The 20603-nt window shown below is 49.8% G+C and overlaps 1 protein-coding gene across 1 annotated transcript in view; it reads right to left on the bottom strand.

Moving 5' to 3' along the window:
• The window catches only part of LOC143962034 (protein mono-ADP-ribosyltransferase PARP14-like), a 109683-nt gene that overhangs the window by 36360 nt on the left and 52720 nt on the right, over positions 1 to 20603 (bottom strand). The window contains exons 9-13 of the mRNA XM_077471376.1: positions 14656 to 14862; positions 5545 to 5694; positions 5363 to 5425; positions 4983 to 5162; positions 2347 to 2553 (exon numbers count right to left, since the gene is read on the bottom strand). Coding sequence (XP_077327502.1) covers positions 2347 to 2553; positions 4983 to 5162; positions 5363 to 5425; positions 5545 to 5694; positions 14656 to 14862 — 807 coding nt within the window. The remainder of the gene's footprint in view (positions 1 to 2346; positions 2554 to 4982; positions 5163 to 5362; positions 5426 to 5544; positions 5695 to 14655; positions 14863 to 20603) is intronic.

Below are 20603 nucleotides of genomic sequence, written 5' to 3' on the forward strand. Positions count from 1 at the left end.
AATTGGTCTATAAAATAAATATCTATGAAGTGAATAAAAAATTGTGAACGAGGTTTAGACAAAATTTGGGCAACAGTTACAGAACTAAGTGAAAAGTTCAAGTTTTTAATTAAAGGTTCACTGACCGTAGAGAACATGCTAAGCCCTTGTACACACGGTCGGAGAATCCGTCGGAATGTGTTCTATCGGACCGTGTCGTCGGATAATCCGACTGTGTGTGGTATGCATCGGACTGATTCCGTCGGAATATCCATCGGACCCAATTTTCCAACATGTTGGAAATATTTCCCGACCAACTGGTTTGATCGGACATACTCCGATCATGTGTAGAGAATTTTGATCGGACCAAGTGCCACGCATGCTCAGATCAAATTCCTACATCAAAGCTATTGGCTACTAGCCTGAATGTAGTCCCATCGTAACGAAATTATGTCATCACGTTCTTAACGATCGGATTTTTCGCCAACTTTGTCCGACCGTGTGTATGCAACAGTTTCGGACAAGATCCGACGGACAAAATCCGACGGGCAAAATCCGACGGATTTGGTTGTGGAAATCTCAGACCATGTGTACAGGGGCTAAGACAGACACTTCATACATGGTTCTTGAATAGAATTTCCAAACAAGCTCATATAGATGTGATGGCCAGGTGCCCCTAAACTGTTGGCCATATGGTCTGCATTGTATATTCTTCTACCAGACTAAAATGGGCAGAGAAGATTATAAGTCTTGTGGCATCATTGTTTGGTTGTCCCCCCCCCCCTGCAGCTTTAACAGCAAGACGTCTGACAAGATTTTGAAGGGTGTTTGTGGGAAGTTGTGCCCATTTGTGAGGTCAGGTGCGGATGTTGGATAAAAAGGTAAAAATGACTGTAGGCGCAAATACAGTGCACACAAAGTGATCACAACTATTGTGGCATTAGTCCATAGGAAAATCAGATAGTTCAAAGGTTAAAAATAATGGCAAGGCAATGGCGGCTGCTGTCCTCAGAGAGCTGGCTCCGTGTATAGGGAGAAAAAAGGGAGAACACAGGAAGCGCCACCTAAGTGCAGTATTAAACACAGCTTTAATGGCAAGGTATAAAAACACAAGTGTGATTTTATACATTCCCATTAAAGCTGCTTTTAATACTGAACTTAGGTGGCACTTCCTGTGTTCTCCCTTTTGTCTACTGATGTTGGATAAGAAAACCTTGCTCACAATCGGAGTTCCAATTCATTCCAATGGTGCTCAGTAGGTGGGGGCTGAGGTCGGGGCTCTGTGCAGGACACTCAAGTTCCTCCACACAAAACTGGTCACACCATGTCTTTATGGAGTTGGATTTGTACTCAGGGGCGCAGTCATGATGGAACAGAAAAGGGTCCTCAAGAAGCCACCACCACTGGGTTGGAAGAACACATATGTCTACAATGTCTTCACCATTCACTGGGGACTGCTAAACTCAGACATTAAGAAGGAACTCCCATATCTTTGACCATATACAACAAAAAAGGTGGTCATTTTTGCCACAGAGACCTTCGTACACACACATTGTAGAGCTGTGCCATTATTGAGCTCTTTTCATCGGCTGTGTACATTGAGAAGATGAAGAGTGTGGCCTTCACATGTCAGATATATAATAAGCACCCATTTATATTGGGTGCCCATGTTTTTTTATACTGTTTGTGTTTGTAAATGCTAAAAGTGTTATTTTTTTTCCCATGTCTGCCAAGTTCTTCTGATACTTCAGGGAACATTTCTGTCATGTGTTCAGTTTAGAGCAGCTTCTTAACCTTTTCAAAATAGAGGAACCCTTGAAATAGTTCTCTGGTCTCGAGGAACCCCCTGCTAAAAAGTAGAAATCTACAACTCATGATACATTAGTGTGATGGTCAGTGGGAAGAATGGTCCTTACACTTGTGGTCAGTGGGAAGAATGGTCCTTACACTTGTGGTCAGTGGGAAGAATGGTCCTTACACTTGTGGTCATTGGGAAGAATGGTCCTTACACTTGTGGTCAGTGAGAGGAATGGTCCTTACACTTGTGGTCAGTGGGAAGAATGGTCCTTACACTTGTGGTCATTGGGAAGAATGGTCCTTACACTTGTGGTCATTGGGAAGAATGGTCCTTACACTTGTGGTCATTGGGAAGAATGGTCCTTACACTTGTGGTCATTGGGAAGAATTGCCTCCTTACAGATAGATAAAAAGATGGTGTGAGTGGGAACTTATCTGAGAGGCAGAAATTGCCCAATGCTGAAGGAACCCCCTAGAAACCTTTGATGGAACCCTGGTTGAGAATCACTGGTTTAGAGGCTATTCCTTGCTTGTAGTGCATTGTGGGTGTATTGAATTAACTCAACTCACCGGTCTGCCCATGGTAGATGGGTTCAGGTTGGGGAGGAGCAGTCTCATATCGTTTCTTCATACTCTCATGGAAATCTTTTAGCAGAGTTTCCTGGAATAGAACCACTTTCACAGTCTTAAGAGAGCTGACCAGCTTTGACTTGGTGAAATCCACTACGGCATCAAGGACAGATTTAGCTGCTGCCGAGGCCTTTATTCCGGCTGCACCTGCATCGAATAAACATTCAAGTACATTCACTAAATAAAACAGTCTTGTTTCCCTACAGAGCAATATAACTCATGCATATCATTATATTATAGGTCAATACATTACAATTGGTCACTTTACAGGGCTCCAAGCCAATTCCATAGGAAAGCAGAGAAATCAGAGGCTGAAATGTCCCTCTTTCTTTATATCCTTTGCACTATGCTTTAATGATAGAATAACTATGCCTGTTCTGTTCCTCATGGGACAAAGTGCATTTAGTACTTTGTCCCATGGTGCTGAGTGCGTCCTATGCCTAGCTATGAAGTTGGCTGTGCATTCCCCTTCTCCCTTCTGGGCCATCCTGCAATATAGCTAGGGAGGAGATGGCAACGTCAGACACTTGCAGGGGGAGTATCTAAACTGTCCGTCTCCTCCCTAGCTATATTGTCTCCTCCCTAGCTATATTGTAGGATGGCCCTCGAAGGGAGAAGGATGATGCCCAGCTGACCTCATAACTAGGTTTAGGAAGCACTTTGTGCCATGTGGAACAGAACAGGCATAAGCCTTCAATCATTAAAGCATAAAGCAAAGGACTTAGAGCATAAGCCAAGGGGCTATTCAACAGTATTGCCTATGGTCTTCTTTCAACTCATTTTTCTTCCCCTTTACTGACTTACCATGCCTTGTCTTGCAATAATAAAGTCTAAAAAAAAAAGAAAATAAGTGTGTGCTTCATTGATGATAATGGCTGTGTGGATCATGGATTGTCCTCACAATAATAGGATGTCTTACACTGTTTAAGAAGCCACAGTCACTACAAAGAAAGGACGCATGGACATGGAATGGTTCAAGATTGGTTAAATACACTTACCATACTTATGCATACAACCTGCATGTTAACAAAATAATGAGAGGAGCAGGACTGGAGGAAAATGATAAGAGGCCTAAAATTGGTGGAAGACAGGGGCGTAACTATAGGGGGTGCAGCAGTTGCAACCGCAACTGGGCCCTGTGATGCAGGGGGCCCATACAGCCCCCTCTACATATGGCCAGCAGAAGCATAGGCAGCTAATGGCCAGCAGCAGCATAGGCAGCTAGTGGTACCAGTGCACCATGCACACAGGTGGCTGGAGGTGGAGGGTGACTAGCAGAGCTCCATGCTCGACTATCGCACTGGCTGCTCTTTAGTTGTGCATTCCCCGCATGACCTGTGTCCTCGGCTGGCTCCTCAGAGTACCCCTCCCCTGCTCCATGCATTGCCGCTCAGTCCGATGTCTGTTCTCCCCAGCCAGAGTCCCGCCCCCCCCCGAGTCCGGCCCACACTGCACTGCATACTTCTCCCGGGTAAACAAACTTTAAGCACCCAGATGCAGTGCAGCCCTATGAGAGCCCCCCGAAGGACACTACAGGCTTGTCTGCCAGCCCCCCTCCTCCCCCGTCATACACAGATGATGAAAGGTCTTTCTGGGAGATATGCTGATCGCCCGTCCAACACACTGGATGGAGCCCAGGCCAACATAGATGAGTGCGCGGCCTACAGCTTGGTCATGGTGAGTGAGAGGACCCCATCCCCCACACACAATTACATACCCCCTCCATCTCCCCCTGGGGACAGGGACCCCTTCTCACGTGGGGACAGGGACCCCCACCTCCCCTGGGGACAGGGACCTCTTCTCACCTGGGGGCAGTAACTTCATCTGCCCTGGAGAAAAGGACCTCATCTGCCTAGGGACAGTCCCCCAATGGGGCACCTAAAAAAAAAAAAAAAATACTGATACCAGTGGTGAAACTACAGGGCTCACAAAGGTCATACCTGTGACAACGCCCTGGAGTTCCACCGCCAGACTCGGAAGGAAGGGCCCTGGCTGGGGTTCAGGGGGGCCCTTCATGGTTTCTTGCATCGGGGCCCTGAAGGTTCTAGTTACGCCACTGGTGGAAGAAATTTTAACAATCTTTGATTTTCTGATGACACAATGTTCATAGCTGAAGATGTTGAGGACCTCAAGGGCCTCAAAGAGAAAACCATCAAGTGAAATTTTAGGACTTCATCAGGAAAACTGAGGTTATGGCAATTGGAAAGACATCTAACTACAGAATGGATGGTAAGTAGTAAGTACACAGAAGTAGAAGTCAACTTCCGTGTCCATGGATCAACTATATACAATGGAGGATCCAGCAGTCAAGAAATCTGATACAGACTGGAACTTGGAAGTCCAAGAGTGGAAGACCTAGAAACGATCTCTAAAAGTACTTATGTTTCTATAAGTGCAAAGATCAGAATTGTCCAGGCTATGTTTTTTTTCTGTCATTTTCTATGGACGCCAAAGCTGGACAATGAAGAAACAAGACAGAAAAGCATTGATGTCTTCCAACTTTGATGTCAAAGAATTCTAAAAATTTCATACTGGATTTCTAGGAGCAAGTCAGAGAAAAATCAGATTTTTATTACCGGTTCCTAAAGCGGGGAAAGCCACCGAGGTGGCCTGATGTTTCTCACACTCCTGCAGGGCATCCAGGACAAGTCTCTTGATGCATGCTGGCTGGTTCGCACCGGACACATGTAGAATCCATTTACAATGTCTGAGGTTTCCAGCCTCAGTGATAATATGTCCCTTGTTAGGCTGACCACCTGGAAAAAAAAGAAAGATGTAAGGTACATGGTATGGTTACTTGGCACCCGGTGTGCCACCATCTGTCCTGCAACCCAACCCCCACCTTATAGCCATGTACACACAAGTCTATTGTGGTCTATCAGTGCATTATCTACTTATCTGAAAACATTTATGGCATTTGAAAAACAAAGATAATGATGGCAAAAGAAACATTTACCAAGTTTTCTGGCCGACTCTTCAACCTCTGTTCCAGCAGCTTCAAGGATGGCCTTGGAAAGACCTAGGAATAGAAATATTGGAAGCAGCGTAAACTCAGCAGCAGGCCACATATACTTTCTTCAGTATTGCATTTCTAAAGCTAGCAGACATACTGACACCTCTTGGTTCTCAGGGATTTACCTGCACGCAGGTTAAAACTGCTATTGGAAGAATTGACAATCATTTCTGCATCCTCTTTGGTAATATCTCCAGTCTTCACCTGATAAGTGACAGATCCAACTGTCATTTCATGAAAGCCTGGTGATGGGGTTGTCACTACCCCAAAGAAAGCTGCAAGATAAAAATATAAATGATGGTGTTAAAAGACACTAAGCCCAGGAACAAAAACATTTTCAGAGAGTACAAAAATATACCTTTTGATCCTGCCAGAAATGTAGTATCCTTGTTACACTCTGTAGACTGAACTGGAACCACAAACAACTGAGAGAAGGACTGTCCAGCTGAATAAGAAGTTTATTGGTGGCTGTGTGATGTCACAGAGGTGTGATGTCACAGAGGTGTAGAGGGTATGCTAAAAGTCACAAAATTACACAGTGTGTACTGGGGCTCACTTGGAGACAAAGAGACACACAGGGGTGCACCTGGAACAATTAGATGGCACAGGGGTGCACCTGGAACCATTAGATGGCACAGGGGTGCACCTGGAACCATTAGATGGCACAGGGTGCACTGAGCTACACTTGGAGACATGGAAGCGCAAGGATGCATTGAAGTTACTAGATAACATTTTGATTCACAGGAAGCAAACAGGGTTGCAGATAGAGTCACCAGATGACACAGAGTGCCATCATGTGCTAAGGTGCATTGGCGTTACAAGATGGTAGAGAACTCTCTGGGGTGCACTTGGAGACATGGAAGCGCTTAGGGTTCACTGGAGTTACTAGATGGCACAGGGTGCTCTGAAATACACTTGGAGTCTCTTGAAGTCTTAGGGGGCACACAGGGGTGCACTTGGAGTCACTAGATAACAGAGGGAGCTGCAGGATATTCTAGGGGACACTAGAGTTATGTTGCCTACAGGGCACACCAACGACGCTGAAGAACACTAGAGACACTTGAGCCCTCAGGCACACTGAAGACACTAAAGCACACTAGAGACACTGGAGCCATAAGGTACACTGGAGACACCAAGGCACATTAGAGACTTTTGGCACCTCAGATACACTAAAGACACTGAGGTACATGAGATACACTCAAGCCTTCAGGCACAATGGAGATAATGAGGCTTATTAGAAACACTTGAGCCCTCAAGCTCACTGGAGACAATGGAGCACACTAGAGACACTCAAACCCTCAGGCATACTGGAGACATTGAGGCACACTAGAAACACTCAAACCCTCCCCTCAGGCACACTGTAGACACTCAGGCACACTAAAGACACTTAAGCCTTCAGACACACTGAAGACACTCAAGCACACTAGAGACACTCAATCCCTCAGGAACACTGGAGACACAAAAGGCACACTAAAGACACTCCAGCCCTCAGGCACACTGGAGATACTGGAGCACACAAGCGACACTTGAGCCCTTAGGCACACTACAGACATTGAGCCACATTAGAAACATTTGATACCTCAGGCACACTGGAGACACTAAGGTATGCTAGAGACACTCAAGCGCTCAGGTACTCTAGAGACACTGAGGAACACTAGACACACTCAATCCTTCAGGCACACGGGAGACATTTAGGAGCACTAGAGACACTCAAGCAATCATGCACACTGGAGACATTAAGCTACTCTAAACACACTCAAGCCTTCAGGGACACTAGAGACACTGAGGTCGCGTACACACGGGCGGATTGTCCGCCCAACTAAGTACGTCAGACAGTCTGACAGACTGTCCGTCGTACTTTTGAATGAACGGACTTGACCACACACGACGAACGAACAGTTCGCCGAAAACTTGCGCGATGACGTGTACAGCACGTACGACGGGACTAGAAATTCGACGTCCAATACACTGCAATGCAACCTTCGGCCGTGTAAATCCTTTCTGAGCATGCGCCATACTTAGTCCGTCCAACTTGCCTACTAACGAGTGGACTGTCCGCTGAAACCAAGTTTTGACGGACAAACTTACGGAAATTCCGAAAGACTTGGTTCACCAGACTGTCCGCTGAAACAGTCCGCTGAAGCCCACACACGAGCGGATTGTCCGCTGAACTGTGTTTCAGCGGACTAAGTTGGGCGGACAATCCGCCCGTGTGTACGCGGCCTGAGGCACACAAGAGACACTTAAGTCCTCAGGCACACTGGAGACACTGAGGCACATTAGAAATACTGGAGCCCTCAGGCACACTGGAGACACTGAGGCTTTTTGGAGACACTCGAGCCCTCAGGCACACTGGAGGCACTAAGTTACACTAGAGACACTCAAACCATTAGGCACACTGGAGACACTAAGATAGTTACAATAGAGACACTGAGGCACACAAGAGACACTCAATTCCTCAACACACACTGGAGACACTGAGGCATGTTATAGACATTCAAGTCCTCAGGCTCGCTGGCCCTGTCACCTGGTATGGACTTAAAGGGGAATCCCTACGCTAAAAAATCGGCGTGAGGTCCCCCCCCCCCCTAGGTCCATATCAGACCCTTATCCGAGCACGCTACCTGGCCGGTCAGGAAAGGGGGTGGGGACGAGCGAGCGCCCCCCCCCCCTCCTGAGCCATACCAGGCTGCGTTCCCTCAACATGGGGGGGTGCCTTGGGGAAGGGGGAGCCGCGCGCCCCCCCCCCCCAACCCAAAGCACCTTGTCACCATGTTGATGAAGACAAGGGCCTCTTCCCGACAACCCTGGCTGTTGGTTGTCGGGGTCTGCGGGCGGGGGGCTTATCGGAATCCGTGAGCCCCCTTTAATAAGGGGGCCCCCGGATCCCGGCCCCCCACCCTATGTGAATGAGTATGGGGTACAATGTACTCCTACCCATTCACCTCTAAAAAAAAGTTTAAAAAAAACACAACACACAAGGGTTAAAATAGTTTATTGCACAGCTCCGGTGGTCTTCTTCCGTCTTCGGGGGTCTTCTCGCTGGACTCCTCCGCTATCTTCTGCTAGCTCTTTTACTAGCGGAGGAGCCCGGCTTTCTTCTTTGCTGCCGCCGCTCTCTTCTTCCGACTTCGGGGGTCTTGTCCCCCTCTTTGGGGGTCTTGTCCCCCTCTTTGGTCCTTCTTGCCGGGCCACCACGCCTTCTTCTAGCTCTTTTACAAGCGGTGGCCCGGTCTTCTGTCGCCGCTGTCTTTTGGCCTTCTGTTCTTCTCTTCTGTTCTTCTGTTGTTCTCTTCTGGAGATGTTGCCTCGTCGCTGTCTCCGGTCACAATGACAGGGACGGGGTGTCTTATATAGGGACATCACCGGATGATGTCCCCGCCCATTATGATGTCACAGTCCCAGAGGATGCTGGGACTGTGACATCATGATGGGCGGGGACATCATCCGGGATGTCCCTATATAAGTCGCCGCACGCCGCGTCCCTGTCATTGTGACTGGAGACAGCGACGAAGCAACATCTCCAGAAGGCACCCCTCCCATGTTGAGGGCACGCGGCCTGGTACGGCTCAGGGGGGGGGGGGGGGGCGGTCGCTCATCCCCACCCCCTTTCCTGACCGGCCGGGTAGTGTGCTCGGACAAGGGTCTGATATGGACCTGGGGGGACCCCCATGCCGATTTTTCGGCGTAGGGATTCCCCTTTAAGTCCATACCAGGTGACGGGGCCATGGACGCCTCCTTCACTGGCCCCGGCTACCTGGAAACGCGCTCAAAATGAGCGAACTTTCCTCCGTATGTGTGGGCAAGTCCGTTCATTTCAAAAGTACGGCGGATAGTCCGGCGGACTTAGTACGCAGTATTAGTCCTCTGCAAAAGTACCATGTGTGGGCAAGTAGCTCATTTGGAAGGTTCGGCGGACAGTCCAGTGAAAAGTCCGCCAGACTAAGTCCACCAGATAGTCTGCTACGTGTGTACGTGGCATAAGACACACTGAGACATTATCTGTCTCAGGCACATTGGAGACAGTGAGGCAAAATAGAGGCACTCAAGCCCTCATGCACACTGAAGACACTGAAGCATGTTGGAGACACTTAAGCCCTATAGCACACTGGAAACATTGAGGCACACTAGACACACTCAAGCCCTCCAGTGCATAGGAGACACTAGGGCTCATTAGAGACACTCGAGCCCTCAGGCAGACCGGTGAGAATGAGGTACACTAGAGATACTCAAGCCCTCAGGCACACTGAACACACTGAGGCCCATTAGAGATATTTGAGCCCTATTCACACCGGAGACATTGAGGCTTATTAGAGACACTCAAGCCCCCATGCACACTGGAGACATTGAGGCACATTTGAGACATTCAAGCCCTCAGACACACTGGAGATACTGAAGCACACTAGACACATTTAAACCCTCAGGTACACTGGAGACACAGAGGCACTTTAGAAACACTTAAGCCCTCACGCACACTGGAAACACTGAGGCACACTAGAGACATTTGAGCCCTCAGTCACACTGGATGCTTATTAGAAACACTTGAGTTTTGAGGCATACTGGAGACACTGAGGCACATTAGAGACATTCCAGCCCTCAGGCACTTTGAAGACACTAAGGTGCACTAGAGACATATGAGCCCTCGGGCACACTGGAGACACTGAGGCACATTAGACACATTTGAGCCCTCAGGCACACTGGAGACACTGAGGCACATAAGACACATTCGAGCCCTCAGGCACACTGGAGACACTGAGGCACATTAGACACATTCGAGCCCTCAGGCACACTGGAGACACTGAGGCACATAAGACACATTCGAGCCCTCAGGCACACTGGAGACACTGAGGCACATTAGACACATTCGAGCCCTCAGGCACACTGGAGACACTGAGGCACATAAGACACATTCGAGCCCTCAGGCACACTGGAGACACTGAGGCACATTAAACACATTCGAGCCCTCAGGCACACTGGAGACACTGAGGCACATTAGACACATTCGAGCCCTCAGGCACACTGGAGACACTGAGGCACATTAGACACATTTGAGCCCTCAGGCACACTGGAGACACTGAGGCACATAAGACACATTCGAGCCCTCAGGCACACTGGAGACACTGAGGCACATTAGACACATTCGAGCCCTCAGGCACACTGGAGACACTGAGGCACATAAGACACATTCGAGCCCTCAGGCACACTGGAGACACTGAGGCACATTAGACACATTCGAGCCCTCAGGCACACTGGAGACACTGAGGCACATTAGACACATTCGAGCCCTCAGGCACACTGGAGACACTGAGGCACATAAGACACATTCGAGCCCTCAGGCACACTGGAGACACTGAGGCACATTAAACACATTCGAGCCCTCAGGCACACTGGAGACACTGAGGCACATTAGACACATTCGAGCCCTCAGGCACACTGGAGACACTGAGGCACATTAGACACATTTGAGCCCTCAGGCACACTGGAGACACTGAGGCACATAAGACACATTCGAGCCCTCAGGCACACTGGAGACACTGAGGCACATTAGACACATTCGAGCCCTCAGGCACACTGGAGACACTGAGGCACATAAGACACATTCGAGCCCTCAGGCACACTGGAGACACTGAGGCACATTAGACACATTCGAGCCCTCAGGCACACTGGAGACACTGAGGCACATTAGACACATTCGAGCCCTCAGGCACACTGGAGACACTGAGGCACATAAGACACATTCGAGCCCTCAGGCACACTGGAGACACTGAGGCACATTAAACACATTCGAGCCCTCAGGCACACTGGAGACACTGAGGCACATTAGACACATTCGAGCCCTCAGGCACACTGGAGACACTGAGGCACATCAGACACATTCCAGCCCTCAGGCACTTTGAAGACACTGAGGTACACTAGAGACATTCGAGCCCTCAGGCACACTGGAGACACTGAGGCACATTAGACACATTCGAGCCCTCAGGCACACTGGAGACACAGAAGCACGTTAGAGACACGCAAGCCCTCAGGCACACTGAAGACACTGAGATAGAGACACGTAAGCCCTAATGTACACTGGCAACATTGAGGCACACTATAGACACTCAAGCCCTCAGGCACACTGGACACACTAAGGCTCAGGCAGACTCAATATACTGAGGTACCGTACACTATAGACACTCAAGCCCTCAGGCACACTGAAGACACTGAGATAGAGACACGCAAGCCCTAATGTACACTGGCAACATTGAGGCACACTATAGACACTCAAGCCCTCAGGCACACTGGAGACACTAATGCCGCGTACACACGAGTGGATTGTATGGCGTACTTAGTCCGTCGAAACACATTTCAGCGGACAATCCGCTCGTGTGTGGGCTTCAGCTGACTTTTTCAGCGTGCAGTCCGGAGTACTAAGTATTTTGGTTTTTTCGAAATTCTGTCCGTCGTACTTTGGTTTCAGCGGACAATACGGTCGCCAGTATGCTAGTTTGACGGACTAAGAATGGCGCATACCCAGAAAGGATTTACACGGCGGAAGGGTGCTTTGCTGTGTCTTTGACTTCTTATTTCTAGTCCCGTCGTACGTGCTGTACACGTCATCGCGCAAGCTTTCGTCGGACTGTTTGTGTATCCGTGTGTGGTCAAGTCCGTTCAGTGGAAAGTACGACGGACTGTCCGTCGGATTGTATGACGGACTAAGTACGCCATACAATCCGCTCGTGTGTACGCGGCATAAGGCTCAGGCAGACTCAATATACTGAGGTACCGTACACTAGAGACACTCAAGCTCTCAGGTACTCTGAAGACACTAAGGCTCATTAGAGATATTCACATAGTTCCTTACTGTCCCTGGTTTCGAGTAGAGATTGGCCAAACACCCCCGTTCGGTTTGCAGCAGAACAACTGAACAGAGGAAAAGTGCTAACCTGAACGGCGAACCCCATTGAAGTCTATGGGAGCCGAACAGGAACAATCAAAAGCGCCCATTTTAAAGGCTTATATGCAAGTAATTGGCCATAAAAGTGGTATGGGGGTCTGGGTACAGTCCTGGGGGAAATGTATCAATGCAAAACATTCTTTTAAAACAATTTTTTTCTGGAGCAGTGATTTTGATGATGCTTAAAGCGCAATAATAAAAACGAAAATATAGTGCCTGGGGGTTCCCCTAATGCCGCGTACACACAATCGGAATTCCGGCCAGAAAAAGACAGATGAGAGCTTTTCATCGGAAAATGCGACCGTGTGTATGCTCCATCGGAAATTAGCTGTCCGAATTTCCGCCAGCCAAAAATTGATAGCATGTTCTCAATTTTCCCGAAGGAGAAACTTTCTAACAGTAATTCTGATCGCGTGTATGCAATTCCGACACGCCAAAAATCACGCATGCTCAGATTCAACTACGAGACAGAAGCTATTGGCTATTGAACTTCCTCTTTCTAGTCACGTCGTACGTGTTGTACGTTACCGCGTTATAAACGATCGAAATTCGATGTGACCGTGTGTAGGCAAGACAGCTTGAGCCGAATTCCATCGGAATTCCGTCGGGAAAACCATCAAAGCTTTTTCCGACGAGAATTCAGATCGTGTGTACGCCGCATTTGTCTGCCTGTACAGTTTTGTATCTGCTGTAGCATGCATAGAACATGGCTCACTGACTGTAGAGGACATCCTTTGTGGGTCTAAGATAGACATTCCACACAAGACACATCATCTTCTCTGCCATTTTAGTATGGTAGAAAAATATTCAATGCAGACCTACAAACACCATATGGCCAATAGCTTTTGAGCACCTGCCCATCACATCTATATGAACATGTTAGAAATTCTATTCAAGATGCATGGCCATCAATGTTGAATTGTTTCCCCCTTTGAAGCTATAACAGCAAGACTGTCTACAAGATTTTGGAGGGTGTCTGTGGGAATTTGTGCCCATTTGTGAGGTCAGTTACTGATGTTGGGTGAGAAGACCTGGCTCGCAATCGGAGTTCCAATTCATCCCAATGGTGCTCCATAGGGATGAGGTCAGGCCTCTATGCAGGACACTCAAGTTCCTCCAAATCAAACTGGTCAAACCATGTCTTTATGGAGATAGCTTTGTACTCAGGGGCACAGTCATGGTGGAACAGAAAAGGGTCCTCAAGAAGCTGCTACCACTGGGTTGGAAGAACACAATTGTCTACAATGTCTTCACCATTCATTGGAGACTGCTGAACTCAGACATTAAGAAGGAACTCACTTACCTTTGGCCATATAGAACAAAACAGATGGCAATTGTTGCCACAGAGACCTTCATCCACACACATTATAAAGCTGTGCAATTACTGAGCTCTTTTCGGCTGTGTATATGGAAAAGATGAAGAGTGTGGTCTTCACATCTCAGATATATAATAAGCACCAATTTATATTGGGTGCCCTTGCTTTATTATACTGTTTGTGTTTGTAAATGCTAAAAGTGATATTTTTTCCGCTGTCTGACAAGTTCTTCTGATACTTCTGAAAATATCTGTCATGTGTTCAGGTAAGAGGCTATCCCTTGCTTGTAGTGCATTGTGGGTATATTGCCTTTTTGTTAAAATACCTGGATCTTCCGGACAAGAAAACCGACATCTGTGCCACGATAGGCAGCTGCCTTGACTATTGCAACTCATTATATCTGGGATTGCCAAAGAAAATAGTGCAGAGGCTTCAACTCATAGAGAATGCTGCAGCAAGGCTCCTTATGGGTGTCCCTTCGAGGCATCATATCACCCCCATTCTTTGTGCCTTGCACTAGATGCTGGTCTACCATCTGTTTAAAGCAGGTTGTATCAGGTTTAAATTCATGAGAAGCCTTGCTCCGAGTTAACTCTGTTCATGCTTCCACAAACGAGTTCTGGGCAAATCACTTAGATCTAGCAGAAGAGACCTCCTCCACATCTCTGTGCCTAAGAATACCCTGTGTGGTGGTCGAGCTTTCTCCCACCACGGTGCCGTGCTGTGGAATAGCCTCCCTGCCGAGCTCCAGGAGGACCCTACCATCCTGGTCTTTCGAAGGGAAATTGAAGACTTGGCTCTTTACACAAGCCTTTCCTGCATAGCCTTTCTGGTTCCATCTTTTATACTGCTTCTCTGCTGCTGTCTCCTCCTAGTACCTGGGATTTTTTTTTCTCCAGGGACTCCGCCAAGCACATCGGGACCCTTCGGGGTAAGACTGAACTATATCAAGATACCTCTCAACTCAACTCAACATAACTTACCAGTCTGCCCATGGTAGACGGGTTCGGGTTGGGGCGGAGCGGTCTCATCTCGCTTCTTCATACTCTCACAGAAATCATTCAGCATAGTTTGCTGGAGTAGAACCACTTTTACGGTCTTAAGAGAGCTGACCAGCTTTGACTTGGTGAAATCCACTACGGCATCAAGAACTGAATCAGCTGCTGCCGAGGCCTTTATTCTGGCTGCACCTGCATCAAATAAACATTCAAGTACAGTTAGTAGATAGAACAGTCTTTTCTTGATCATACATCACGGGACACAGGAGCTTCATTACATAGTGGGTTATATAGGCACCTCTGGTGATTGGACACTGGTTGACCCAATTAAAGAGAATTCCTCCCCTATATAACCCCTCCCATCAGGGAGGCACCTCAGTTTTTTCGCCAGTGTCTGGTCGATGGTCACGTAAAACTTAGCTCTATGCGGGTCCCGGCGAGGGCCGAAGGGCTACAACAAACCGGATCCATACCTCGGGCCGATAATTGACTCCCAAGATGGTATGGTACCCGGGCCTCGTCTGCCGAAGACACGAGGTTTTGCCTGTAAGTCCTCTCCATTGGAAGACTGGACTCTGGGACAACCAGACTTGGGGTACTGTTTACTCAGGGCGCCCGTAAGTTTCTGGCAGAGTTTTTTACAAGGCCCAGGTAGGAGAATCTTTTCGTAAGATTCCCAGATACGCCTGAAGGTTGGCTAACAATACCCGCCATGATGGGTGAAGGCTGGAATTGGTCTGAAATCAGCAATTCCTGCGGCGGGGAACAGGTATGGGAAGTCATCCTATATATTTTAATATATGAATGGATTTCTTCATTTTGAGTAGTTGTATGTCTTACCTGGTTTCCACCACTTGAGGGAGTAAGAGCAAGCCTGATGCATACTTACATGCCTTTCAAACAAACACGCTCAGTGAAATGCCTGGTCCTCCCAGCTACTCACGTCTCCTTGCAGTCCCTGCCACAATATAAGTTAAAAAGGGGTCCCACGCAGATCGGGGGGTCCCAGGTCACTCCTTTTGGGTTCCCCTTCCCCCCCCCGGATCCCGCGGTCCTCGTGCACGCGCGCGGGCGCGTGCACGCGCGCCGGGCGCGCTCCCGGCCTAATAGGGAAAGGGGGGGGGGTGTGGTTGCCAGCTGTGCACAATCAAGTGCTCCAGACTGCAATGCAGGCGCCAAAACGGCCGTTTTTAAAAGCCCAGAGCGTCAGGGGACTGTAAGGTGAGACACAGGAGCTGTGGGCTGTAAGCATCCGTGGGATTGGATCCAGGCGAACCTTAAGACACCTACTCGGCATCATATTGTGCAGTTAAGCTTATATTGATTTATTGTGAGACTTTAAGCACAACAAAGTGATTGCATTTTACACTAGTAACTCTGCTTTGTAGCTTAGTACTATGTCTCCTCGTAAGAGGGTTTCAGGGGCAGGTAACAAAAGCACTGGCAGGTCACCGCCTGGGTCCAGGGGTTCTAAAAGTGCATGCAGATTACCATTCCCCTCTGCAAGAGTGGAGCCTGCATCTCAAGACGAGTCAGTGCCCCTTTCAGGCTTTGCAGCCTCTCCTAATGTCGCAGCCCCGGTCTATGTCACTGAGGACTCCCTTAGGGCTTCATTGGAGAGTTTTGAAGGGAGGATAATGAATTTTATTTCTGCTTCCCTAAAAGATAGCAAGAAAAGGGGTAGATCCCCTCCCTCTGCTGAAATCCCTCTCTCAGACAGCTGCTCTGAAAATGAGGAGAGATCCCTATCTTTGGAAAGGGATCATGAGCAGTCGGATCAGTCAGAGGATGAGGAGTCAGTCCCCTCCTCCCAGGCACTCAGAAAGCAGGTGCAGTATTACACTGAATTGGTGCGTACCACGTTCAGAATGCCAGCTGCTGAAGTCGCTACATCCTCTGTCTCTTCCCTGGGAGTCAGGAAAGCTCCACAGACTGCTTGTTCCTTCCCAATTCATCCTTTAATGGCTGACTTGATGTATAAGGACTGGGGACATCCCGATTAGTGATGGACGAACTTCCGACGGGACGTTTCGCGAACGCGAAACGCGAACGGACACAAACGTTCGCGAAAACGACCGTTCGCCGCGGGCTCCATTGACTTCAATGGGAGGCGAATTTCGCAAACCTTTAGGTCGAATTTGCGGCCACGGGGTAATTATTAGGGGGTAGCACGTAGTCCCACCACCTGGACAATAGCATAATACATGTATGAGGTGAATTTGGGATCGATAACTACAAGCATTTTTTTTTTATTTGGGAAATTGTTCTGACAATTCAGGACTATGGAGCTAATGAAGGCAATGGAGGAGAGGGAAGGTCAGGGACCAGGGTAGGCAAACAAGAGGGTGCAGGAGATACAGAGCACTGACAGCAGCACCGTAATACAGAGCACTGACATCAGCACCGTGACATACAGCGCTGACAGCAGCTCCGTGACATACAGCGCTGACAGCAGCTCCGTGACATACAGCGCTGACAGCAGCTCCGTGACATACAGCGCTGACAGCAGCTCCGTGACATACAGCGCTGACAGCAGCTCCGTGACATACAGCGCTGACAGCAGCACCGTGACATACAGCGCTGACAGCAGCTCCGTGACATACAGCGCTGACAGCAGCTCCGTGACATACAGCGCTGACAGCAGCTCCGTGACATACAGCACTGACAGCAGCTCCGTGACATACAGCGCTGACAGCAGCTCCGTGACATACAGCGCTGACAGCAGCACCGTGACATACAGCGCTGACAGCAGCTCCGTGACATACAGCGCTGACAGCAGCTCCGTGACATACAGCGCTGACAGCAGCTCCGTGACATACAGCGCTGACAGCAGCTCCGTGACATACAGCGCTGACAGCAGCTCCGTGACATACAGCGCTGACAGCAGCACCGTGACATACAGCGCTGACAGCAGCTCCGTGACATACAGCGCTGACAGCAGCTCCGTGACATACAGCGCTGACAGCAGCTCCGTGACATACAGCACTGACAGCAGCTCCGTGACATACAGCGCTGACAGCAGCTCCGTGACATACAGCGCTGACAGCAGCACCGTGACATACAGCGCTGACAGCAGCTCCGTGACATACAGCGCTGACAGCAGCTCCGTGACATACAGCGCTGACAGCAGCTCCGTGACATACAGCGCTGACAGCAGCTCCGTGACATACAGCGCTGACAGCAGCTCCGTGACATACAGCGCTGACAGCAGCTCCGTGACATACAGCGCTGACAGCAGCTCCGTGACATACAGCGCTGACAGCAGCACCGTGACATACAGCGCTGACAGCAGCTCCGTGACATACAGCGCTGACAGCAGCTCCGTGACATACAGCGCTGACAGCAGCTCCGTGACATACAGCGCTGACAGCAGCTCCGTGACATACAGCGCTGACAGCAGCTCCGTGACATACAGCGCTGACAGCAGCTCCGTGACATACAGCGCTGACAGCAGCTCCGTGACATACAGCGCTGACATCAGCACCGTGACATACAGCGCTGACAGCAGCTCCGTGACATACAGCGCTGACAGCAGCTCCGTGACATACAGCGCTGACAGCAGCTCCGTGACATACAGCGCTGACAGCAGCTCCGTGACATACAGCGCTGACAGCAGCTCCGTGACATACAGCGCTGACAGCAGCACCGTGACATACAGCGCTGACAGCAGCTCCGTGACATACAGCGCTGACAGCAGCTCCGTGACATACAGCGCTGACAGCAGCTCCGTGACATACAGCACTGACAGCAGCTCCGTGACATACAGCGCTGACAGCAGCTCCGTGACATACAGCGCTGACAGCAGCACCGTGACATACAGCGCTGACAGCAGCTCCGTGACATACAGCGCTGACAGCAGCTCCGTGACATACAGCGCTGACAGCAGCTCCGTGACATACAGCGCTGACAGCAGCTCCGTGACATACAGCGCTGACAGCAGCTCCGTGACATACAGCGCTGACAGCAGCTCCGTGACATACAGCGCTGACAGCAGCTCCGTGACATACAGCGCTGACAGCAGCTCCGTGACATACAGCGCTGACAGCAGCTCCGTGACATACAGCGCTGACAGCAGCTCCGTGACATACAGCGCTGACAGCAGCTCCGTGACATACAGCGCTGACAGCAGCTCCGTGACATACAGCGCTGACATCAGCACCGTGACATACAGCGCTGACAGCAGCTCCGTGACATACAGCGCTGACAGCAGCTCCGTGACATACAGCGCTGACAGCAGCTCCGTGACATACAGCGCTGACAGCAGCTCCGTGACATACAGCGCTGACAGCAGCTCCGTGACATACAGCGCTGACAGCAGCACCGTGACATACAGCGCTGACAGCAGCTCCGTGACATACAGCGCTGACAGCAGCTCCGTGACATACAGCGCTGACAGCAGCTCCGTGACATACAGCACTGACAGCAGCTCCGTGACATACAGCGCTGACAGCAGCTCCGTGACATACAGCGCTGACAGCAGCACCGTGACATACAGCGCTGACAGCAGCTCCGTGACATACAGCGCTGACAGCACCTCCGTGACATACAGCGCTGACAGCAGCTCCGTGACATACAGCGCTGACAGCAGCTCCGTGACATACAGCGCTGACAGCAGCTCCGTGACATACAGCGCTGACAGCAGCTCCGTGACATACAGCGCTGACAGCAGCTCCGTGACATACAGCGCTGACAGCAGCTCCGTGACATACAGCGCTGACAGCAGCTCCGTGACATACAGCGCTGACAGCAGCTCCGTGACATACAGCGCTGACAGCAGCTCCGTGACATACAGCGCTGACAGCAGCTCCGTGACATACAGCGCTGACAGCAGCTCCGTGACATACAGCGCTGACAGCAGCTCCGTGACATACAGCGCTGACAGCAGCTCCGTGACATACAGCGCTGACAGCAGCACCGTAAGCAGCCCCAGGAGGAAGTCAGCACAGCACAGGGATGGTGTGATCCCCTCATAATAAGAACCCCCAGGAGGAAGTCAGCACAGCACAGGGATGGTGGGAGCCCCTCATAATAAGAACACCCAGGAGGAAGTCAGCACAGCACAGGGATGGTGGGAACCCCTCATAATAAGCAGCCCCAGTAGAAATATGACACCGCTCAACCTCTTCAAAGAGGAGGGTAGGGGCATATAGTACGGTGTGCTTTTTTGGGTCAGGGAAGTGAGCCAAATGAATTAAGAAGGTCTGTGTGCTTGATTCCAAAAATTGTTTATAGACATATACATGGTCTACTGATCACATGTGTTGAATTCCTCCGAGATCCATGCCTCATTCATTTTTAGAAATGTGAGGTAGTTAACACTGTGGTGAGCTAGGCGAGTACGCTTATCGGTCACAATCCCCCCTGCTGCGCTGAACGTCCTTTCGGACAGGACACTGGATGAGGGGCAAGCCAACAGTTCGATTGCAAATTGGGCAAGCTCTGGCCAGAGGTCAAGCCTGCCCACCCAGTAGTCTAGGGGTTCATCACTCCTCAGAGCGTCCACATCGGCCGTTAACCCAATGTAGTCGGACACCTGACGGTCTAGGCGTTCCCTGATGCTGGATCCGGATGACACCTGTCGATGGGTCGGCTGAAAGAATGACCTCATATCCGAAGTCACCAACACATCTTCAAACCGGCCTCTTCTTGCAGGCGCTGTTGGATTGGTACCCGCAAATCCTTCTCTGGGAGTGGGAATTGCTCCTCTGCCAGCGCACGCAAAAGCAGAATGCAGCATTTCTCGAAGCAAGGCCTGGAAGTGCTGCATTCTGACAGCCCTCTGCGACGGCGGTAACATTTCCGCCATTTTGTGTTTGTACCGGGGGTCTAAGTACGTTGCCACCCAGTACTGGTCCTTGACCCTCATGCTTTTTATACGGGGGTCCCTATTAAAACACTGGAGCATGAAGGCCCCCATTTGCACTAAAGTGGAA

The sequence above is a fragment of the Lithobates pipiens genome, unplaced genomic scaffold, assembly GCF_037356315.1.
Source record: "Lithobates pipiens isolate NorthernLeopardFrog02 unplaced genomic scaffold, aLitPip1_a1.2 Scaffold_8, whole genome shotgun sequence".
NCBI lineage: Eukaryota > Metazoa > Chordata > Amphibia > Anura > Ranidae > Lithobates > Lithobates pipiens.